The 17,105-nt window shown below is 34.5% G+C and overlaps 1 protein-coding gene across 1 annotated transcript; it reads left to right on the top strand.

Annotated features, from left to right (window-relative positions):
• Positions 1-1,376: 1,376 nt before the first annotated feature.
• Positions 1,377-16,808, top strand: LOC142335334 (4-galactosyl-N-acetylglucosaminide 3-alpha-L-fucosyltransferase 9-like). Its single transcript, XM_075383785.1, has 3 exons — positions 1,377-1,946; positions 12,821-13,216; positions 15,866-16,808. Exons 1-3 carry the CDS (start codon positions 1,792-1,794, stop codon positions 16,644-16,646), a joined length of 1,332 nt encoding a protein of 443 aa, XP_075239900.1. The 5' UTR covers positions 1,377-1,791; the 3' UTR covers positions 16,647-16,808.
• The last annotated feature ends 297 nt before the right edge of the window (positions 16,809-17,105 follow it).

Raw genomic sequence — 17,105 nt, 5'->3', positions numbered from 1 at the left:
TATTACTATTATTGAGCTTACAGACTTATTTCACAATGATTAATAATCATGTGCTAAATGAAAACAAAGGGAAATTACTAAAAACAAAATCAAGCGTGATTGTTTAATTTTGAAGAGAAAAACGACAGAATGGGGAAAAAACTAGAAGCAACTGCCTACCGGATTTCGGCAACAATATGAGATCCCATTCTAAAACTCAAAAAAAGCTTCAAATACTTCCAAAGTTTTGAGGAAAATGAAAAAGTTTTACTTTTTCGTCTTTTTTTTACAATCCCACGATTTATCGAATAATTGCCTTATTTCGAACGGATATTTATTTATTAGTGCTCAACCAGTTTCCCCAAGGACATAGCTTAACACTGCTGTTTTTGCCCAAAAATTTTGCGCATATTTATTTTTTTTAAATTATTTATCCTTGTTCTACTTAATGCCGATGAGCGAAGACCTAAAGATCGAGATGGATTAAGAATTATATTTGGATCTACTTTGAACAGTTTGGTTCTACAGAAAAAAAATACGCGAAAGTATCAGCGAAGGACAAATTGTGGCTAACAAAGTTTTGCCAAAAATTTATGCGTCATATACATTTTTTGCAGAAATAAGAACACTTTAAAATATTTTTGTGATGAAATTTTACACAGAAAATTTTAATTTGGTACCTGACCTCAACGAACGGAAAATTGTCTGAAAAAAGGGGGGCTCGCATATAGTTCTCACTTTTTTCCGAAAAAAAGTGGGAGTAATGACAGCGTTCTAGTCCATGTTGCTCTTCAAGAAATAAGTTTTGAAAAGATAAAAATCTGAGCAACATCTGAAATTTATTGTTAGTTAAAAAAGTTTTAAGATTCAGGATGACAGTTTTATCTAACATCAAATTTTCTCAACGTTCCATTAAACTTAAACAAATTCTCAAAGATGTGTGTGAGTTTATGTGCCTGTGTATGTTTGTGTGTGTGTTGTGTGTGTATGTTTGTTTTGTGTGTGTATGTGTGTGTGTTTGTGTGTATGTGTGTTTGTGTGTCTGCCTCACGTTCGACAATAAGTAAATTAAATTTTTGAAGCATAGGTACGGCAATCTCAGTAAGTTTGTTATTCAAAGGGCAGATGTGAAATGTTGTAGGTCTAGCCTCGTATACGAGAAAATGGTCAAGTATAAGAGCATAAATAATAATTTTTAGCTACCGTATATTTTTTATAATTGCATGTAGTCAACTGGACGTCTTTTACAAAAAGGGCTTACAGTTTTTGTAAGCAGGATCAGAAATCGGCAGCTTTCTGCAGTTCAGCAGCTGACTGAGCTTATTTCAATCTCTCCCTGTAGTACCAGAAATCATATTTACTCTACACTTTATAAGCATAACCAGAAGCTGCTAAATTATTTTAATATCAATGAAATTTAAACAGCTGCATGTAGCCATTTGTGCATATGCTTCAAAAATATTGTATGAATTGCATTGAGCCCTTGTGAATTATTCAAATGGTCAATTTTTGGCAGCTCTGAGGAGAAAGAGCTCCCTCTATTAGAGACAATTTAAAGCAGCTGACTTAATTTTCACCTGCGAAAAACTCCCGGCAAAGAGGCGAAACATTATCCTCCCTATATGGTCTTATTTTGTTTTATTTTCCCAACTATAGTTACTAAAAAATGTTTTGTTTATTGTACCAAGCTGCCAATTCACTGTTAAATGTTCAGAAAACGAGTTAACTTCAAACGATAAGCTGCACTTGAAATTTTGACCAGATTTTCTGTTTAGAAGTCGTAAGATATCAAGGTCTACTGACGCACTATAAATGAATAGGTTGACCTATAAAAAATGCATATGTCGCAAAAGATGGCATTATGTTCTCATCACATTATCTTTCCTTCTTTTACTACAAATGAATGCACATCAGTGGCTATCCAAGTCGAACGACAACAGCACAACCAGTCATGAAATGCATGCGAGGTCAGTATAGTTCCCCAGGATGAGTTCTGCGAATAAAGACAGTACAGCCAATCTAGCCCATACATGTTTTGGGTCGAGAACCCTAACCTGGGTGTCGTGGTCGATAACACGGGTCAAAGAATTCAATAAGTTGAATTTTAAATTAAATTTTGAACTGAGAAAATATACAAAGATTAGCTTGTTATTATAGTAGTTATCTATGCGAAAAAATACAGAGAAAATTTAGATTAGCTAAAAATATTTTACATGATTGGCATGTGAATAGATCTTAACTCCGAATCCCGGAGGTGATTTTCTATTTTCATCAACATTTCATGAGAATCATATATGGCTTGGGTACAATCGCGTTCATTAGTTGGAGGTCGGCGGATATTAGAATCAAGTTTCTGTTGGTGGGAGAATTTACTTCTGACATATGATTGATAGGTCAATAAGATAATGATAGCGCCAAAACAAAATTAGAATTGAGTTTAGTTTTCAGGCCATTACTTATCGACACAGCAATAAAGTTCGTCAGGTAAGTTCTTCTTTCGTTCTTTGAAACTTTAATAAAGAAAACTTCTAAGTTTCGTGATGTTTCTTTGAAACCATCACATCCTCCCTCCTTTTTTAAGCAAGTTTGTGGGTATAGGTTCTCCAAATCTGTCGGGTTGTTTTCTGTTTCTTTTTGATGTCCGTGAAGGCTCTGAGGTTTCGGGTTGTTGGTGCTCTGAAGATGATGTGGCTGCAGAAACTTCATCTTGAAGTGAAAGTCCCATATCTGTGCTCTGATGTTGTTTTTCTGATTGAGATATGGTCTCCTCCACTGCTGGTTCAGTTTTCACATTGTCCTCGTCTAGTCTTGCAATTTGGTTGTCGCTCACTAGAATAGTCCGATCTGAGTTTTCGGGCTGTATGAAAGATGTGTTCAAGCCCTTCCGGATGATGAAGGTAGCAGGAACTGTCTTTGTGTTTTCGTTGGCCTTGAATAGAATGGGTTCGCACAAATTGAAATCTGCTATTGCTGGTGGTCTCACTCTGCGTCCCAACAAGAGTTCAACTGGAGTTTTGCTCCTCATCTTTGAAGTGTTGCGATGTGTCATCAGTGCCCTTTGCAGGAATGCTCCAAATGACACATTAAGGTCGGGACTACGCTTGAAGTGCTCGCTTCACTGTCTGAACTGCTCTTTCAGCTAGTCCATTAGCTCTTGAATGATAGACGGGTGATTCTATTTTCTTATTCCCAGTGGTTCACACCACTATTTAAGATCACCACTAACAAATTCAGGACCATTATCAGAAACGAAAGTTTTTGGTATTCCGAATCTTGCAAAGATTTGACTAAGATATATTTTAACTGTTTCTGATGTTCTATTTCCCGCGGGGAAGGCTTCTATCCAATCAGAACCCGCGTCAGCAATTACTAAGATATTGCCTTGTTCCTTAACATAACCCCATTCCATGTGGAGTCTTTCCCAAAAATCGGAGAAAAAATACAAAGATTAGCTTGTTCTTATATTAGTTATCTATGCGAAAAATTACAGAGAAAATTTAGATTAGCTAAAAATATTTTACATGATTGGCATGTGAATAGATCTTAACTCCGAATCCCGGAGGTGATTTTCTATTTTCATCAACATTTCATGAGAATCATATATGGCTTGGGTACAATCGCGTTCATTAGTTGGAGGTCGGCGGATATTAGAATCAAGTTTCTGTTGGTGGGAGAATTTACTTCTGACATATGATTGATAGGTCAATAAGATAATGATAGCGCCAAAACAAAATTAGAATTGAGTTTAGTTTTCAGGCCATTACTTATCGACACAGCAATAAAGTTCGTCAGGTAAGTTCTTCTTTCGTTCTTTGAAACTTTAATAAAGAAAACTTCTAAGTTTCGTGATGTTTCTTTGAAACCATCACATCCTCCCTCCTTTTTTTAAGCAAGTTTGTGGGTATAGGTTCTCCAAATCTGTCGGGTTGTTTTCTGTTTCTTTTTGATGTCCGTGAAGGCTCTGAGGTTTCGGGTTGTTGGTGCTCTGCAGATGATGTGGCTGCAGAAACTTCATCTTGAAGTGAAAGTCCCACATCTGTGCTCTGATGTTGTTTTTCTGATTGAGATATGGTTTCCTCCACTGCTGGTTCAGTTTTCACATTGTCCTCGTCTAGTCTTGCAATTTGGTTGTCGTTCACTAGAATAGTCCGATCTGAGTTTTCGGGCTGTATGAAAGATGTGTTCAAGCCCTTCCGGATGATGAAGGTAGCAGGAACTGTCTTTGTGTTTTTGTTGGCCTTGAATAGAATGGGTTCGCACAAGTTGAAATCTGCTATTGCTGGTAGTCTCACTCTGCGTCCCAACAAGAGTTCAACTGGAGTTTTGCTCCTCGTCTTTGAAGTGTTGCGATGTGTCATCAGTGCCCTTTGCAGGAATGCTCCAAATGACACATTAAGGTCGGGACTACGCTTGAAGTGCTCGCTTCACTGTCTGAACTGCCCTTTCAGCTAGTCCATTAGCTCTTGAATGATCGACGGGTGATTCTATTTTCTTATTCCCAGTGGTTCACACCACTATTTAAGATCACCACTTACAAATTCAAGACCATTATCAGAAACGAAAATTTTTGGTATTCCGAATCTTGCAAAGATTTGACTAAGATTTATTTTAACTGTTTCTGATGTTCTATTTCTCGCCGGGAAGGCTTCTATCCAATCAGAACCCGCGTCAGCAATTACTAAGATATTGCCTTGTTCCTTTACATAACCCCATTCCATGTGGAGCCTTTCCCAAAAATCGGCTTCTGGCCACGTAGAGACTGTTTTTCCCAGTCCCAGGCTAGGCTTGTTCACTTGACAATTCTTACATTTACTAACAAAGTGTTGAACGTCTTGGGTAATGCCAGGCCACAATGCTATCATTTTGACTGATGCCTCAGTTGCATGCCTCCCGGGACGTTTCTCATGCGCTTTTCCCAAAACCAAGTGTCGTAGTTTGGGTGGAATGAAAGGAACAACACCTCTGAAGATGATTCCATTATGTAAAGTAAGTGCATCTTTATGTTGTTCGAATCCTTTTTCCACTTCTGAACATTGTTTCTAATTGCAGCTTTTGATTCGTTTCAATATGTCCTGGAAAAGTCTGTTTGTTCCAATTTCAGTTTTGATTTCTGCTTGGGTCACCAATTCATTCTGGGCAAAGTAGATGTTATTGATTGCGAAGCACACTCGATCGTTGTCCGATTCGTCTTCGTCAAAATCCATTCTGCTCAAAGCATCTGCATGGGGTATCTGCTCTCGTGGCGTGTACTTCAACTCATAGTCGAAACTCATTAGAGCTATTGCCCATCTTGTGATTCTCGCTGATGCTGTCTTCGGGATCTCCTCGTCTGTTGCAAAGAGATATTTGAGTGGTTTGTGGTCAGTCTGTAGTGTAAATGGTCTTCCAAGAAGGAATTGCTTAAGTCTTGTGACCACAAACACAATTGCCAGTGCTTCCCGCTCTATGTTCGAGTAGTTTTGCTCCGCTGGGGTCAATTTTCTTGATACATATATGACTGGATGTCCTGCTTGCGAAAGAACCCCGCCAATGGCTTTTTCAGAAGCGTCAGTAGTAACTGTTGCTTCTTTTTGTAGACTATATGGCTGTACTTAGCATATAATTCATTTTTTTATGTCTTCAAAGGCTTTTTGTTGCATTTAGCCCCATGAGAAATCACTGTTTCTCATGTTATTTAAGGGTAGCATTTTTGTTGCAAAATTAGGAATCATTCTTCCGTAAAAATTGGCTAGCCCAACAAACGATTCAAGTTGTTTGTTGTTAGTTGGTGCTTTTGCATTTTTTTCAACATGTTTGGGATCTGGTTCTATTCCCTCCTTTGAAATGGAGTATCCCAAAAAGCTAACGCTATTAACTGGTTTTGAGTTAGATTTTTTCTCATTAGTAGTAAAATTTTTCTCACGTAGTCGACTCTTGACTGCAAGCATTCTCTTGTCGAACTGCTCCTTGTTAGTTCCATACACCAATACATCGTCTTGAAAGATCACAACACCTTTAATTCCTTTGAGTGTTGATTCAATGCAATTCTGGAAGATTGAAGAAGAGTTTTTCAATCCCTGAGGTAGTTGGCACATCTTGAACAGTCCCTGAGATGTGTTGATTGTGCACATATCTTTTGCTTCTTCGTCAAGTTCAATTTAATAGTAGGCATCTGAGAGGTCAATTTTGCCAAATAATGAGGCCCCATGTAGGTTGTGGAAGATCGTCTCCATGTCTGGTATTGGGTAGTCCTCATCCATGACCTTGCCATTGATGTGCAATTTCAAGTCCACGCAAAGTCTCAGTTCTCAACTCTTCTTTCTCTGCCACACCACTGGAGATGCATTAGTGACTCCTCTTGGCTATACCGGTTCATAAATGCCTTGTCTGACCATTTGTTCTAGCTTCTCTGTGACCTTGTCTTGAAGAGGTAGAGATATTTTTCTGGCTTTGCAGAACATTGGCTGTGTTCCTGGTATCAGATTCACATGAGCTTTCTAACACTTCACAGCAGGTAGGTGCTCAGCTGTGATGTTGTTCACACCGTGCTTGGGTAGAAGGTCTCTACCAAGCAGTCCAAAATCTTTATCAGACTGCACAACTGCTATTGTTTTTGCGTGAGCTTGCTTCCGTTCAACTCAACGTCACAAATAAGTGATCCCAGAAGCGTTAATTGATGACCATCATAAGCTTCGAGACGTCTTATCTTACCCTTCAACTGAGGTTTACCAAGCTCAGTCCATATTTTTGATGGTATCACTGTGCTATCTGCACCTGTGTCTACCTGCATTTTTACTTTGCAGTTTTTGATTTAGATATTTTTCCATGTCACAGACATGCTAAAGATTTCTTCTTTAGTATAAAAAATTCCCATCTCAGATGCTGGAGATGCTTGCGCTGAGGAAACATTTTCTTTTTCGCAAAAGTTATTCTGTTTATTGTACTTACCTGAATTTGGTTGGGGTTTGCTTCTACACATTTTTGAGAAGTATCCCACCTTTTCACAGTTGTTGCATTTTTTACTTAGCGCTGGACAGGGTCTACTAGAGTGTGGCTTACCTCCACACCTAGTGCACATGTTGCTGCTGTTATTAGCCGTAGTTTTTTCATTTGGTCGAAAAGGTTTTTGAGTCAACTTGTTTGTTTTAAAACACGGTCTTTCATTTTTTGTCCGTTTCAGCTCTTTTGCTCTGATGGTTAAGTGTTTCTACATTTAATCAGTTTATGTAGGCCTGAACATCTCGTTTAATTTCATCAAAACTTCAATTTGTAATTTAGGAAATTTAGCTGGTTTATTGCTATAAATTTTCTCATATGTCAGATTGAAGAATGAGTCTTTGAGTTTTTTCCGTTTAAATTGACATTTTAATTGACTGTTCAAGTTTTAGCTATAGTTGCACAAAATCTCTCTATACACATTTACGACCTTATATGCATATATTGTAGATTTGTGTTTCAATTTTAAAAAATCAAATTTTGTTTTTCAGGGAAAAATTTATGAAATCCTGCTAATCTTTGAAAGTAGAAACAAAACTCACAAATTGTTATGCTAAATAACAACTCGAATCAACCGTTTGAATGAAAATTTTTTCCACTTTCACAAAATTGCCATTCATCCTTCAATTTGCGTAAATTTGTCTAATTGTTTATTTGGTTTTAAACATTTGTTCAACTGAGTAAAACAAAACACTACAATTATTTATTCCTTTTTTTAACTCAAAAACGTTACATTTTTTGTTCTTCCATTTGCTTTGGATGCTTAAAAAGTGGCACCACAACCAAAGCATATCTTTAAACAACGATTTTGAACTACTTTGATCTAATTTATTTTTTGCTTCAAATTTGTTTTCTTTTTGAGTGACTTTGTAAATTGCAATTTGATTTATTTCGGGCGTATCGTTTTCAAATAAATTAAAAATAAAACATTTTTTTTTTTCATTTGTCTTATTTTTTGCCTTACTTTAACACTTCTTGTTTCAGATGATTGCAAAAAGAAGAAGACGTATCCAATATTAGTAAAGTATCCGTATTTCATTCGTGTAAAGAAGGGAAACAGTGAAGACCCAAAAATGTACGTATTTTTTGTGAAGAAAAACCTATTAAGGCCTGATGTTTGAGTGATTTAGTCAACAACTTGTTTTGATTTGTCTTACAACTGACGCTGCAAAAAAATTGAATTGGATTCATTGGTTTACGTGCAATAAATTTATGATCATGCCAAATTGGTTTTAAAATTGTTTTCATTAAATTTTCTTCAGAAAAACAATTTTTTGCTCTGGCAACAGCAGTTTTGATTGAGCAACTTGAGTAATTTGATTGTGAGCCATGGTTTGATTGAGCAACTATTGCTCTTTGATGTAAGGCGAGAAATGATTAACATAGGGACAACTCTCGTCTGCTGCAGAATGGTTTTTTAAATTTTACTATTTATCCGTCTGTTGAAATTGAATAAAATCAATTGAAATCTGAAAACCTCAAATTAACGAAAATTTGTTTTTTTATTCGAATTGTGTAAATTTTGTCATTGCTAGAAAAGCAGTGTGTTCAAGTTTTCTTAAACAAATAAACTTTATTTAAAGGATATGTTTTGACGAAAAGTGGTCACAAACTTCCAGTGAATCACAAACCGATAACAAACCATGGTACCAAAAAAAAACATCTATAGAAGGATTGTTCTCAATGGTGTTGTTTGTGGTTGCATGTAGCTGCTGCTCTAACACTTCACTTTCAAGACAATCGAAAACGAAGAAAGCGCTCCTTTTAAGATACAATTTGTAAAAAAAAATCCAATTAGCTTCCCATAACGCGCAAGAAAACCTGAAATTTCCTCAAAATGATGAGCTATTGTTAATAACGAAATAAAAAAACTGTGATCAAAAAAATTAATAATAAATAATATTTCAGAAAAGATTGTTATGTGACATTTCATATCTCCCAAGAAACTAATATCGTGCTCTAAAGACTATATTTTATTTCTATTTTCAAATAAAATTTTAAAAAATGAGATTCATATTGGTTTGTTTTCTGATTATCAGCAAGAGTTAGCAAAAAAGAATTACAAAAAAGAGAAAAAGCTTTCACAATTCAACTAAATTTTGGCTCGCAAACAATTATTTTTATTTTTAATACAAAATGAGCTGGCCGTTCATTTTCTTTTTGTATATTTTTTCACAAAGCGTAACAAAGTTTGAATCTATTTCGTTTTTACATCCCCCAGTACACGCAACTCATTTGGAGAAAACATAGTAATCATTAATTACATAGTACATCATTTTCCAAAAACAAGGAGCGCAATATTGCGCAAATAATAAGCACCAATAGAGTTGAAGGGTTGCACATTCAAATGGTGCAATATATTTATCGGACCTTAGGAGCCAAAATTCGTGAAATTTGTTTTCAAAAAAGATAAAACCTGCCTACTGTCATTCCCGTTCCAATTTTTTTCAATTGCTTCCTGTCTTTTAAACACTTGCCTAAGTTGAAATGCATATTGTTTTAAACTCGTTTTCAACTTCCTATTGATTGTCCATGTTGGATTCATTTTAAAAAGTTTCTGCAACGGCGCTCTTAATGACACTAGTGATTGCCTGTCTTTCCTGATGAAAGTATTGCAGTCTGTTTTTTGCAAAAAATTAACTGCAATCTCTTTGTCAAATTGCATCAATTCTTTTTTTTCAGAATTTATCAACTGGTTTTGTTGTTTCAAAAAACATTGTTGATTTTTTGTCTCGATCAATGACTAGTGTGTTGTGACGAAACAATTCTTCTTCCTTTCCAATCCGATTTATCGATATTAATGGAAAACTTTATCTCGTTTGCAAAATATGCATGCTGTTCTATATGTCACTGGATATCATTTTTGTATGAACAGACTCAGAATGAAAATTAACATCGTTTCTTTAATCTGAGTTATACCCTATCATTAGCCATTGGTTGTCATGGTGATCTTTTTTTTCTAGCAAAATATATCGTTTCTTTGATCTCACAAACGCTTATGTTTAAATAATTACTCGGATTTTATTTTAATTTTATACATTTCTGCTGCTTACTTTTCCAAATCTTTTGTTTGCTATTTTGACCCAAAGAAATTAAATTGATTTTTTTGGTCGAAATAATCCGATTTGTTTTACAACTAATTTTTTACCCACTTTTTTTGTTTGAAACAAACCGTTACCAGTTGCCTATGGTTTGTTTGTTTTTCTTCGGAACACAGTCCTGCTGATTTTCTCTTTTGATGATTGGAAGAATGCTTACTTCAACATCGATCAGCTTAAAAACATCCTAATATTTTTCGAAATTGAACCATCATGTTTTTTTTGTCATTTATCAAATCTTGCCTTTAAATTTCATCACAATTATCTAACAACCCCTCTAGGAATTTACACAAATGTTTGAAGATTATGTATTTGATTTTGCAGAAATTATCGACGCCGCAATTCGTGAAATTTGTTTTCAAAAACGATAAAACCTGCCTACTGTCATTCCCGTTCCAATTTTATTCAATCGCTTCCTGTCTTTCAAACACTTGTCTAAGTTGAAATGCATATTGTTTTCAACTCGTTAGCAACTTTCTGTTGATTGTCCATGTTGGATTCATTTTTAAAAAGTTTCTGCAACGGCGCTCTTAATGAAACTAGTGATTGCCTGTCTTTCCTGATGAATGTATTGCAGTCTGTTTTTTGCAAAAAATCAACTGCACTCTCTTTGCCAAATTGCATCATTTCTTATGTTTGTTTCAGAATTTATCAACTGGTTTTGTTGTTTCAAAAAACATTGTTGGTTTTTTGTCTCGATCAATGACTAGTGTGTTGTCACGAAATATTTCTTCTTCCTTTCTAATTCGATTTATCGATATTAATGGAAAACTTTATATCGATTGCAAAATATGCATGCTTGTTCCATATGTCACTGGATATCGTTTTCGTTTGAACAGACTCAGAATGAAAATTAACATCGTTTCTTTAATCTGAGTTGTACCCTATCATTAGCCATTGGTTTTCATGGTGATCTTTTTTTTCTAGCAAAATATTTTGTTTCTTTCATCTCACAAACGCTTATGTTTAAATAATTGCTCGGATATTATTTTAATTTAATACATTTTTGCTGCATACTTTTCCAAATCTTTTATTTGCCATTTTGACCAAAAGAAATTATATTGATTTTTTTGAGTCGAAATAATCCGATTTGTATTACAACTAATTTTTTACCCACTTTTTTTCGTTTGAAACATACCGTTACCAGTTGCCTATGGTTGGTTTGGTTTTCTTCGGAACAGTCCTGCAGATTTTCTCTTTTGATGATTGGAAAAATGCTTACTTCACCATCGCTCAGCTTAAAAACATCCTAATATTTTTTGAAATTGAACCATCATGTTTTTTTTTGTCATTTATCAAATCTTGCCTTTAAATTTCATCACAATTATCTAACAACACCTCTACGAATTTTAACAAATGTTTGAAGATTATATATTTGATTTTGCAGAAATTATCGACGCCGCAATTCGTGAAATTTGTTTTTAAAAAAGATAAAACCTGCCTACTGTCATTCCCGTTCCAATTTTATTCAATCGCTTCCTGTCTTTTAAACACTTGCCTAAGTTGAAATGCATATTGTTTTCAACTCGTTTGCAATTTTCTGTTGATTGTCCATGTTGGATTCATTTTAAAAAGTTTCTGCAACGGCACTCTTAATGAAACTAGTGCTTGCCTGTCTTTCCTGATGAAAGTATTGCAGTATGTTTTTTGCAAAAAATCAACTGCACTCTCTTTGCCAAATTGCATCATTTCTTATGTTTGTTTCAGAATTTATCAACTGGTTTTGTTGTTTCAAAAAACATTGTTGGTTTTTTGTCCCGATCAATGACTAGTGTGATGTTACGAAATGTTTCTGCTTCCTTTTTAATCCGATTTATCGATATTAAAGGAAAACTTTATATCGATTGCAAAATATGCATGCTGTTCCATATGTCACTGGATAACGTTTTTGTTTGAACAGACTCAGAATCAAAATTAACATCGTTTCTTTAATCTGAGTTATACCCTATCATTAGCCATTGGTTTTCATGATGATCTTTTTTTTCTAGCAAAATATATCGTTTCTTTCATCTCACAAACGCTTATGTTTAAATAATTGCTCGGATAATATTTTAATTTTTTACATTTTTGCTGCATACGTTTCCAAATCTTTTGTTTGCCATTTTGACCCAAGGAAATTATATTGATTTTTTTGAGTCGAAATAATCCGATTTGTTTTACAACTAATTTTTTACCCACTTTTTTTCGTTTGAAACATACGGTTACCAGTTGCCTATGGTTTGTTTGGTTTTTTTTCGGAACACAGTCCTGCAGATTTTCTCTTTTGATGATTGGAAGAATGCTTACTTCACCATCGCTCAGCTTAAAAACATCCTAATATTTTTCGAAATTGAACCATCATGTTTTTTTGTCATTTATCAAATCTTGCCTTTAAATTTCATCACAATTATCAAACAACGCCTCTAGGAATTTATACAAATGTTTGAAGCTTATATATTTGATGTTGCAGAAATTATCGACGCCACAATTTCAATTCCATCCCAATTCAATTCAAGAAAATTTTATATGAAAGTTAATGCTGCAGTCAGACAATCATATATCGGAACGATGTCCACGTTAAACATTGTTAACCTTCATTCCTCTTCTCGTCAGATATTTGTGCGTTGTTTGAAGGTGTGTATTCTCTTCAAACGCTTATGATGCGTTCTCCTCTTTACATGACATGTTTTAGACAAAAAGCAGCCAAAATTGATCAAAAATTGAGCCAAATTTTTGATAGTGAAATAATTGTTAACTCAGGTTTTATCGAGTTTATCTTTTGGTTTTAGAAGTTACAGGGACGCGAACAGACAGCCGAGAGAATCTAGCAGTGAAAATAGCAGAACTCTGTCAGGAAGCAGCGCTTCATCGTCGGTTGTTTTGCTTCAAAATAAATCGGACAATTTTAAAGAATCGAATCTATCAATTCTCATATACAGCTATGATTCCAGAAATTATCAAACTAGACTCGATAACACAGATTGTGGTTTCAACTTTCAATGCACTGTGACTTATGACGGACACAGTGATAACCTGCTTAAGGATATAAACCATTACGACGGTATTTCAGTCATGGGCCATTTGGGGCTGTCTAGATTTAGCAAAAAGTGGCAGAGATCTTCGAAGGTCAGAAGACGCGATCAGATCTGGATGGCTGTTAGTTTAGAATCATCAAGACAAAACAGGTGCAAAGTTGTTTCCTCCTGCCTTCCACAATAATGCTATGCTCTAAAATTGTTACCTGTTTGCTTTCTAACAATTTTGAGAAGTAAAACGTGAATACGTGTTTATAGGTTAGGCGACACTTATCAAGTAAATGAGAAAAACTGGCAGTTGTTGAGAACCGAGCAGCGGTTAAAGATACGAGTGAAAATTTCGAAGAAACTAGCAGAGTCAGAAGAATTTATGCCTGCCATTTCCAGAAGAAAGTTGAAGTTGGGTATTTCACGTATGTTTGTGTGCTGCTATGTTGGTTCCCGTTGTTCCGACATTTCAAAGCAAATATAATTTTCCAACTTTTTCAAAGAAATTGCAATTAAATATCTAATACAGGCCAACTTTTTTATTTAGCCAAAAACAAAAACTTCTCAACGCTTTCTGAAAAGATACCAATAGAAAGATTATTAGGTGTAGAGTTCGAATCCAAAAATAAACAAATTTAAAATTGCAACAGTTACAACTCGCTCTCTCTCTCTCTCTCTCTCTCTCTCTCTCTCTCTCTCTCTCTCTCTCTCTCTCTCTCTCTCTCTCTCTCTCTCTCTCTCTCTCTCTCTTTCTCTCTCTCTCTCTATCTCTCTATCTCTCTCTCTCTCTCTCTCTCTCTCTCTCTCTCTCTCTCTAACAAAATGCTTAAACACATCCTCAATGCAGAAAAGCCCAATGTCTACCACTGGTACCAATAAATTTTACTTGTTTTTGCTTTTTGTTAAACAAACTGCTGCACTAGATAACGTCCGCCATATTTCATTTAGAGCTGCTGGTTTGTTTGAAGAAGTTTCGAAGTTTCGAAGTTCGAGGTATAGATTTTCAGAGATGTAATACTTGTATTTGGTAACTTTACCAATAAAAATTCTCAATATTTTTTGTAAAGTTACCATATACAAGTACTTACGTCTCAAAAGACTATAAGTAGAACCTCGAAACTTCTTCAAACAAGCAAGATTTAACAAAAAAATTGTTTCTCACTTTTTCAAAAAATAAACTTCTTTTGTTTTTGAGCATAATCGGCGTCTTACCAAGCGCTAATCAATTATGCGGGCGGGCATAATTTTTTTTCTTTGATTCAAACAACACAAAAAATTCTTAGGGGCTTTGGTAGACAGTTAATTACGCACATTCGAAACAATTGCAAGTTTTTTTTGTTAGCATATACATATTTCAGCTTTTTTAAGTCTGTAGTAAAATATAATTGGTCTTGAAGAAGTTAATTTTTCTTCATTTTTGAGATTTTTTTACAACAATTGTTTGCCCATGACATAGTAACAGTTCACGAAAACAACTTAAGCAATTATAAGTTTCTCTTTGAATTCTTGTTGTAAACAACAATTTGAAAGCACTGAATTTTTCATCTATTAAAACTTATAGCTCATTTTGTGGCATCTCTTCAAATTAAGTTTTAATAATTTCTCAGGAGAAGTAATGTGTGAGATTAAGCAAAATAAATTTAAGATGATTTAAAAACTAACAATTGTCGCGTATGTTCAGAAAGCACAGTTTAAGATTTTAAAATGCCTTGTCCCCCCAACTTACTTTTTTGGTCAATATCGCCCATTGAAAACGGCTTAGTTGTGGACATGGATTAACTTTTGCTTGACTCATAAATTTTTAGTTAGAATTATTTACAATTTCCAACAAAACAAAATTTCAGAAAAAAAAACTGGAAACTTTCCCAAAAAACGTAGCATGATCGAAAGAAAATCATCTCTTTACAATTTTTTGAACCATCTTTAAGAAACATCTGCGCACTGATGGTATCATTTGCTCTTGCAGTATCTTATAAATTTTATAGTAATGCAATCAATTGATCCTATTATTGAAATTGTTATAAAATATTTTATATTGCAAGTTCAACAACTTCAGTTTTTTCTTTTAAAAACAGGCACATAGCAAGAAAACATAAGAGGAAAGAAAAAATTTAGTGAAGTAATATAAACTATGACTAGTTTCAATTAAAAGAAACAACATCGATAGGTTAGTCAAATGTGAATTCACATCAGCGGCTTATGCAGAAATGTAGAAAGATTGTTCAATAAATTAACCATGCAAAAAATACAAGATAAATTGAAGAAAAGCGGAGAAATTTTTTGAAAAGTATCTATTTTTGGGCCAAATTTTCATCCAATTTTATCAAAATTTTTCGTCAAAATCAATTGGACAATCAACTTGTTGAAATTTTTACTGAAATCCTAACTTGTCTGTTATTGGACAAATATGAAGCGAAGAGAACCAATCATGTTCCAATAGATTTAAATGGGAAAGCATACAACGCTAATCAAAATAAATCACTATATGCAAGAAAATATACTAAATTGTAAATTGGCAAACAATGAAGAAAACGGTGAGCATATTTTCCGGATGGACTATTGTTTATTATGCCTTTCTTACAATTTTCATTCATTAATTCACCTTTTTCCTGATTCCACTTTTTGTGACAATGGCTTTGATCATTTCTGGTTCATTTTGGTTGACTATGTTTAAACTTTTTGTGCAACTTATAGATTAGTACGAGCCGTCTTGTTTTCTGTGTTTTTGAGTTGCAAAGTTAAATCTATAATATTAAATAATTTTTGAAAGAAAAGGCAAGGGGAGAAACTCATTTTTTTGATTGGATTTAGTGACTTCAAATTAGAAAACATACACGTCAATCATTTGTTCAACTGGTCTGCTGGTCTATCACGCAATGCAGACATGGAACGATCCTACATAAATGTATATACACGATCCAAAGCACGACGTTATGCTACCATTAAACAGGAATATGTCGAGTGGAACAAAACGATGCCTTTTTGTTGGATGGTCAGCAATTGCGCTACAGTTAAAAACAACAGATCAGATATAGTTAAAGAGTTAATGAATTATCTAGACGAGCCGTTACATTTTTGGGGAACTGGCGTCAAGAAATGTGTTCATACCAAAAATAAAGAAGCAAAGTTTGTGGACCACAAGAAGTTTCCCTTGAGGGAGGGACAACTGAGTGGGGACTATTTACGAAGAGACAAAATCAAACAGTACAAAATTTACTTGGCTTTAGAAAACTCAGATTGTCTCGATTATCTAACTGAGAAGTTTACGAACGCAATCGAAACATATTCGGTTCCATTAGTCAATGGCTTCAGGTCAACGTACGAGCGAAAGTTGCCCAATTCGTTCATACATATCAATGATTTCGGCAGTTTATCCAAACTTGCCGAACACCTGAACATGTTGGTGAAAAACGACACAGAATTGCTAAAATATCACAAGTGGCGTCAGCGATTCTATTTAGCCGATGCGAGAAAGAACGAAACTTTGGAATGTCTCTTCTGTAGAAAAATTCAGGAGAGCAGGCGAGATAAATCTGTGTCGATTATTCCAAGCTTAGAAGATAAATTCGCCAATCTTCAACCTTGCTCCTGAAGAGTTTGTTTCTGTATACAAAAAAATTTACTATAGCATCAATGCTGTTAAACCATAACGAAACAGGCTGAATTCAAGATTTATCTTCATTCAATTTATTTGAAGAATATCATTGCTATAATGACAATATTTTTGAGAAAATTCATTTTTTGCCACACCACGTTCACACTCACGCATCAAAACTAACACCAATTAAGCAAAAACCAAGAGTAAATAGACTTATTTTTGTTAATGTTTGGACAAAATTTGTGCAGTTCCATAGCATTTCCATAGGAACTATAAAACTAGCTTTTTCTTAAAAAATCGATGTATTCATCTAAATTTTTTTGTTTTGAGTTTCAATTGCATGGTGTTTTCTAGATTAATTTCCAAATCTGGAAATTAAACGAAAACTCAGCTAAAGTTGATTCAGAAATGATGTAAAAAAAAGAATATATCCAATCATTAACTCCAGGAATT

Source organism: Convolutriloba macropyga, chromosome 2, assembly GCF_964194025.1.
Source record: "Convolutriloba macropyga chromosome 2, txConMacr16.3, whole genome shotgun sequence".
Lineage (NCBI taxonomy): Eukaryota > Metazoa > Xenacoelomorpha > Acoela > Convolutidae > Convolutriloba > Convolutriloba macropyga.
This window is presented reverse-complemented; position numbering and strand designations above follow the sequence as displayed.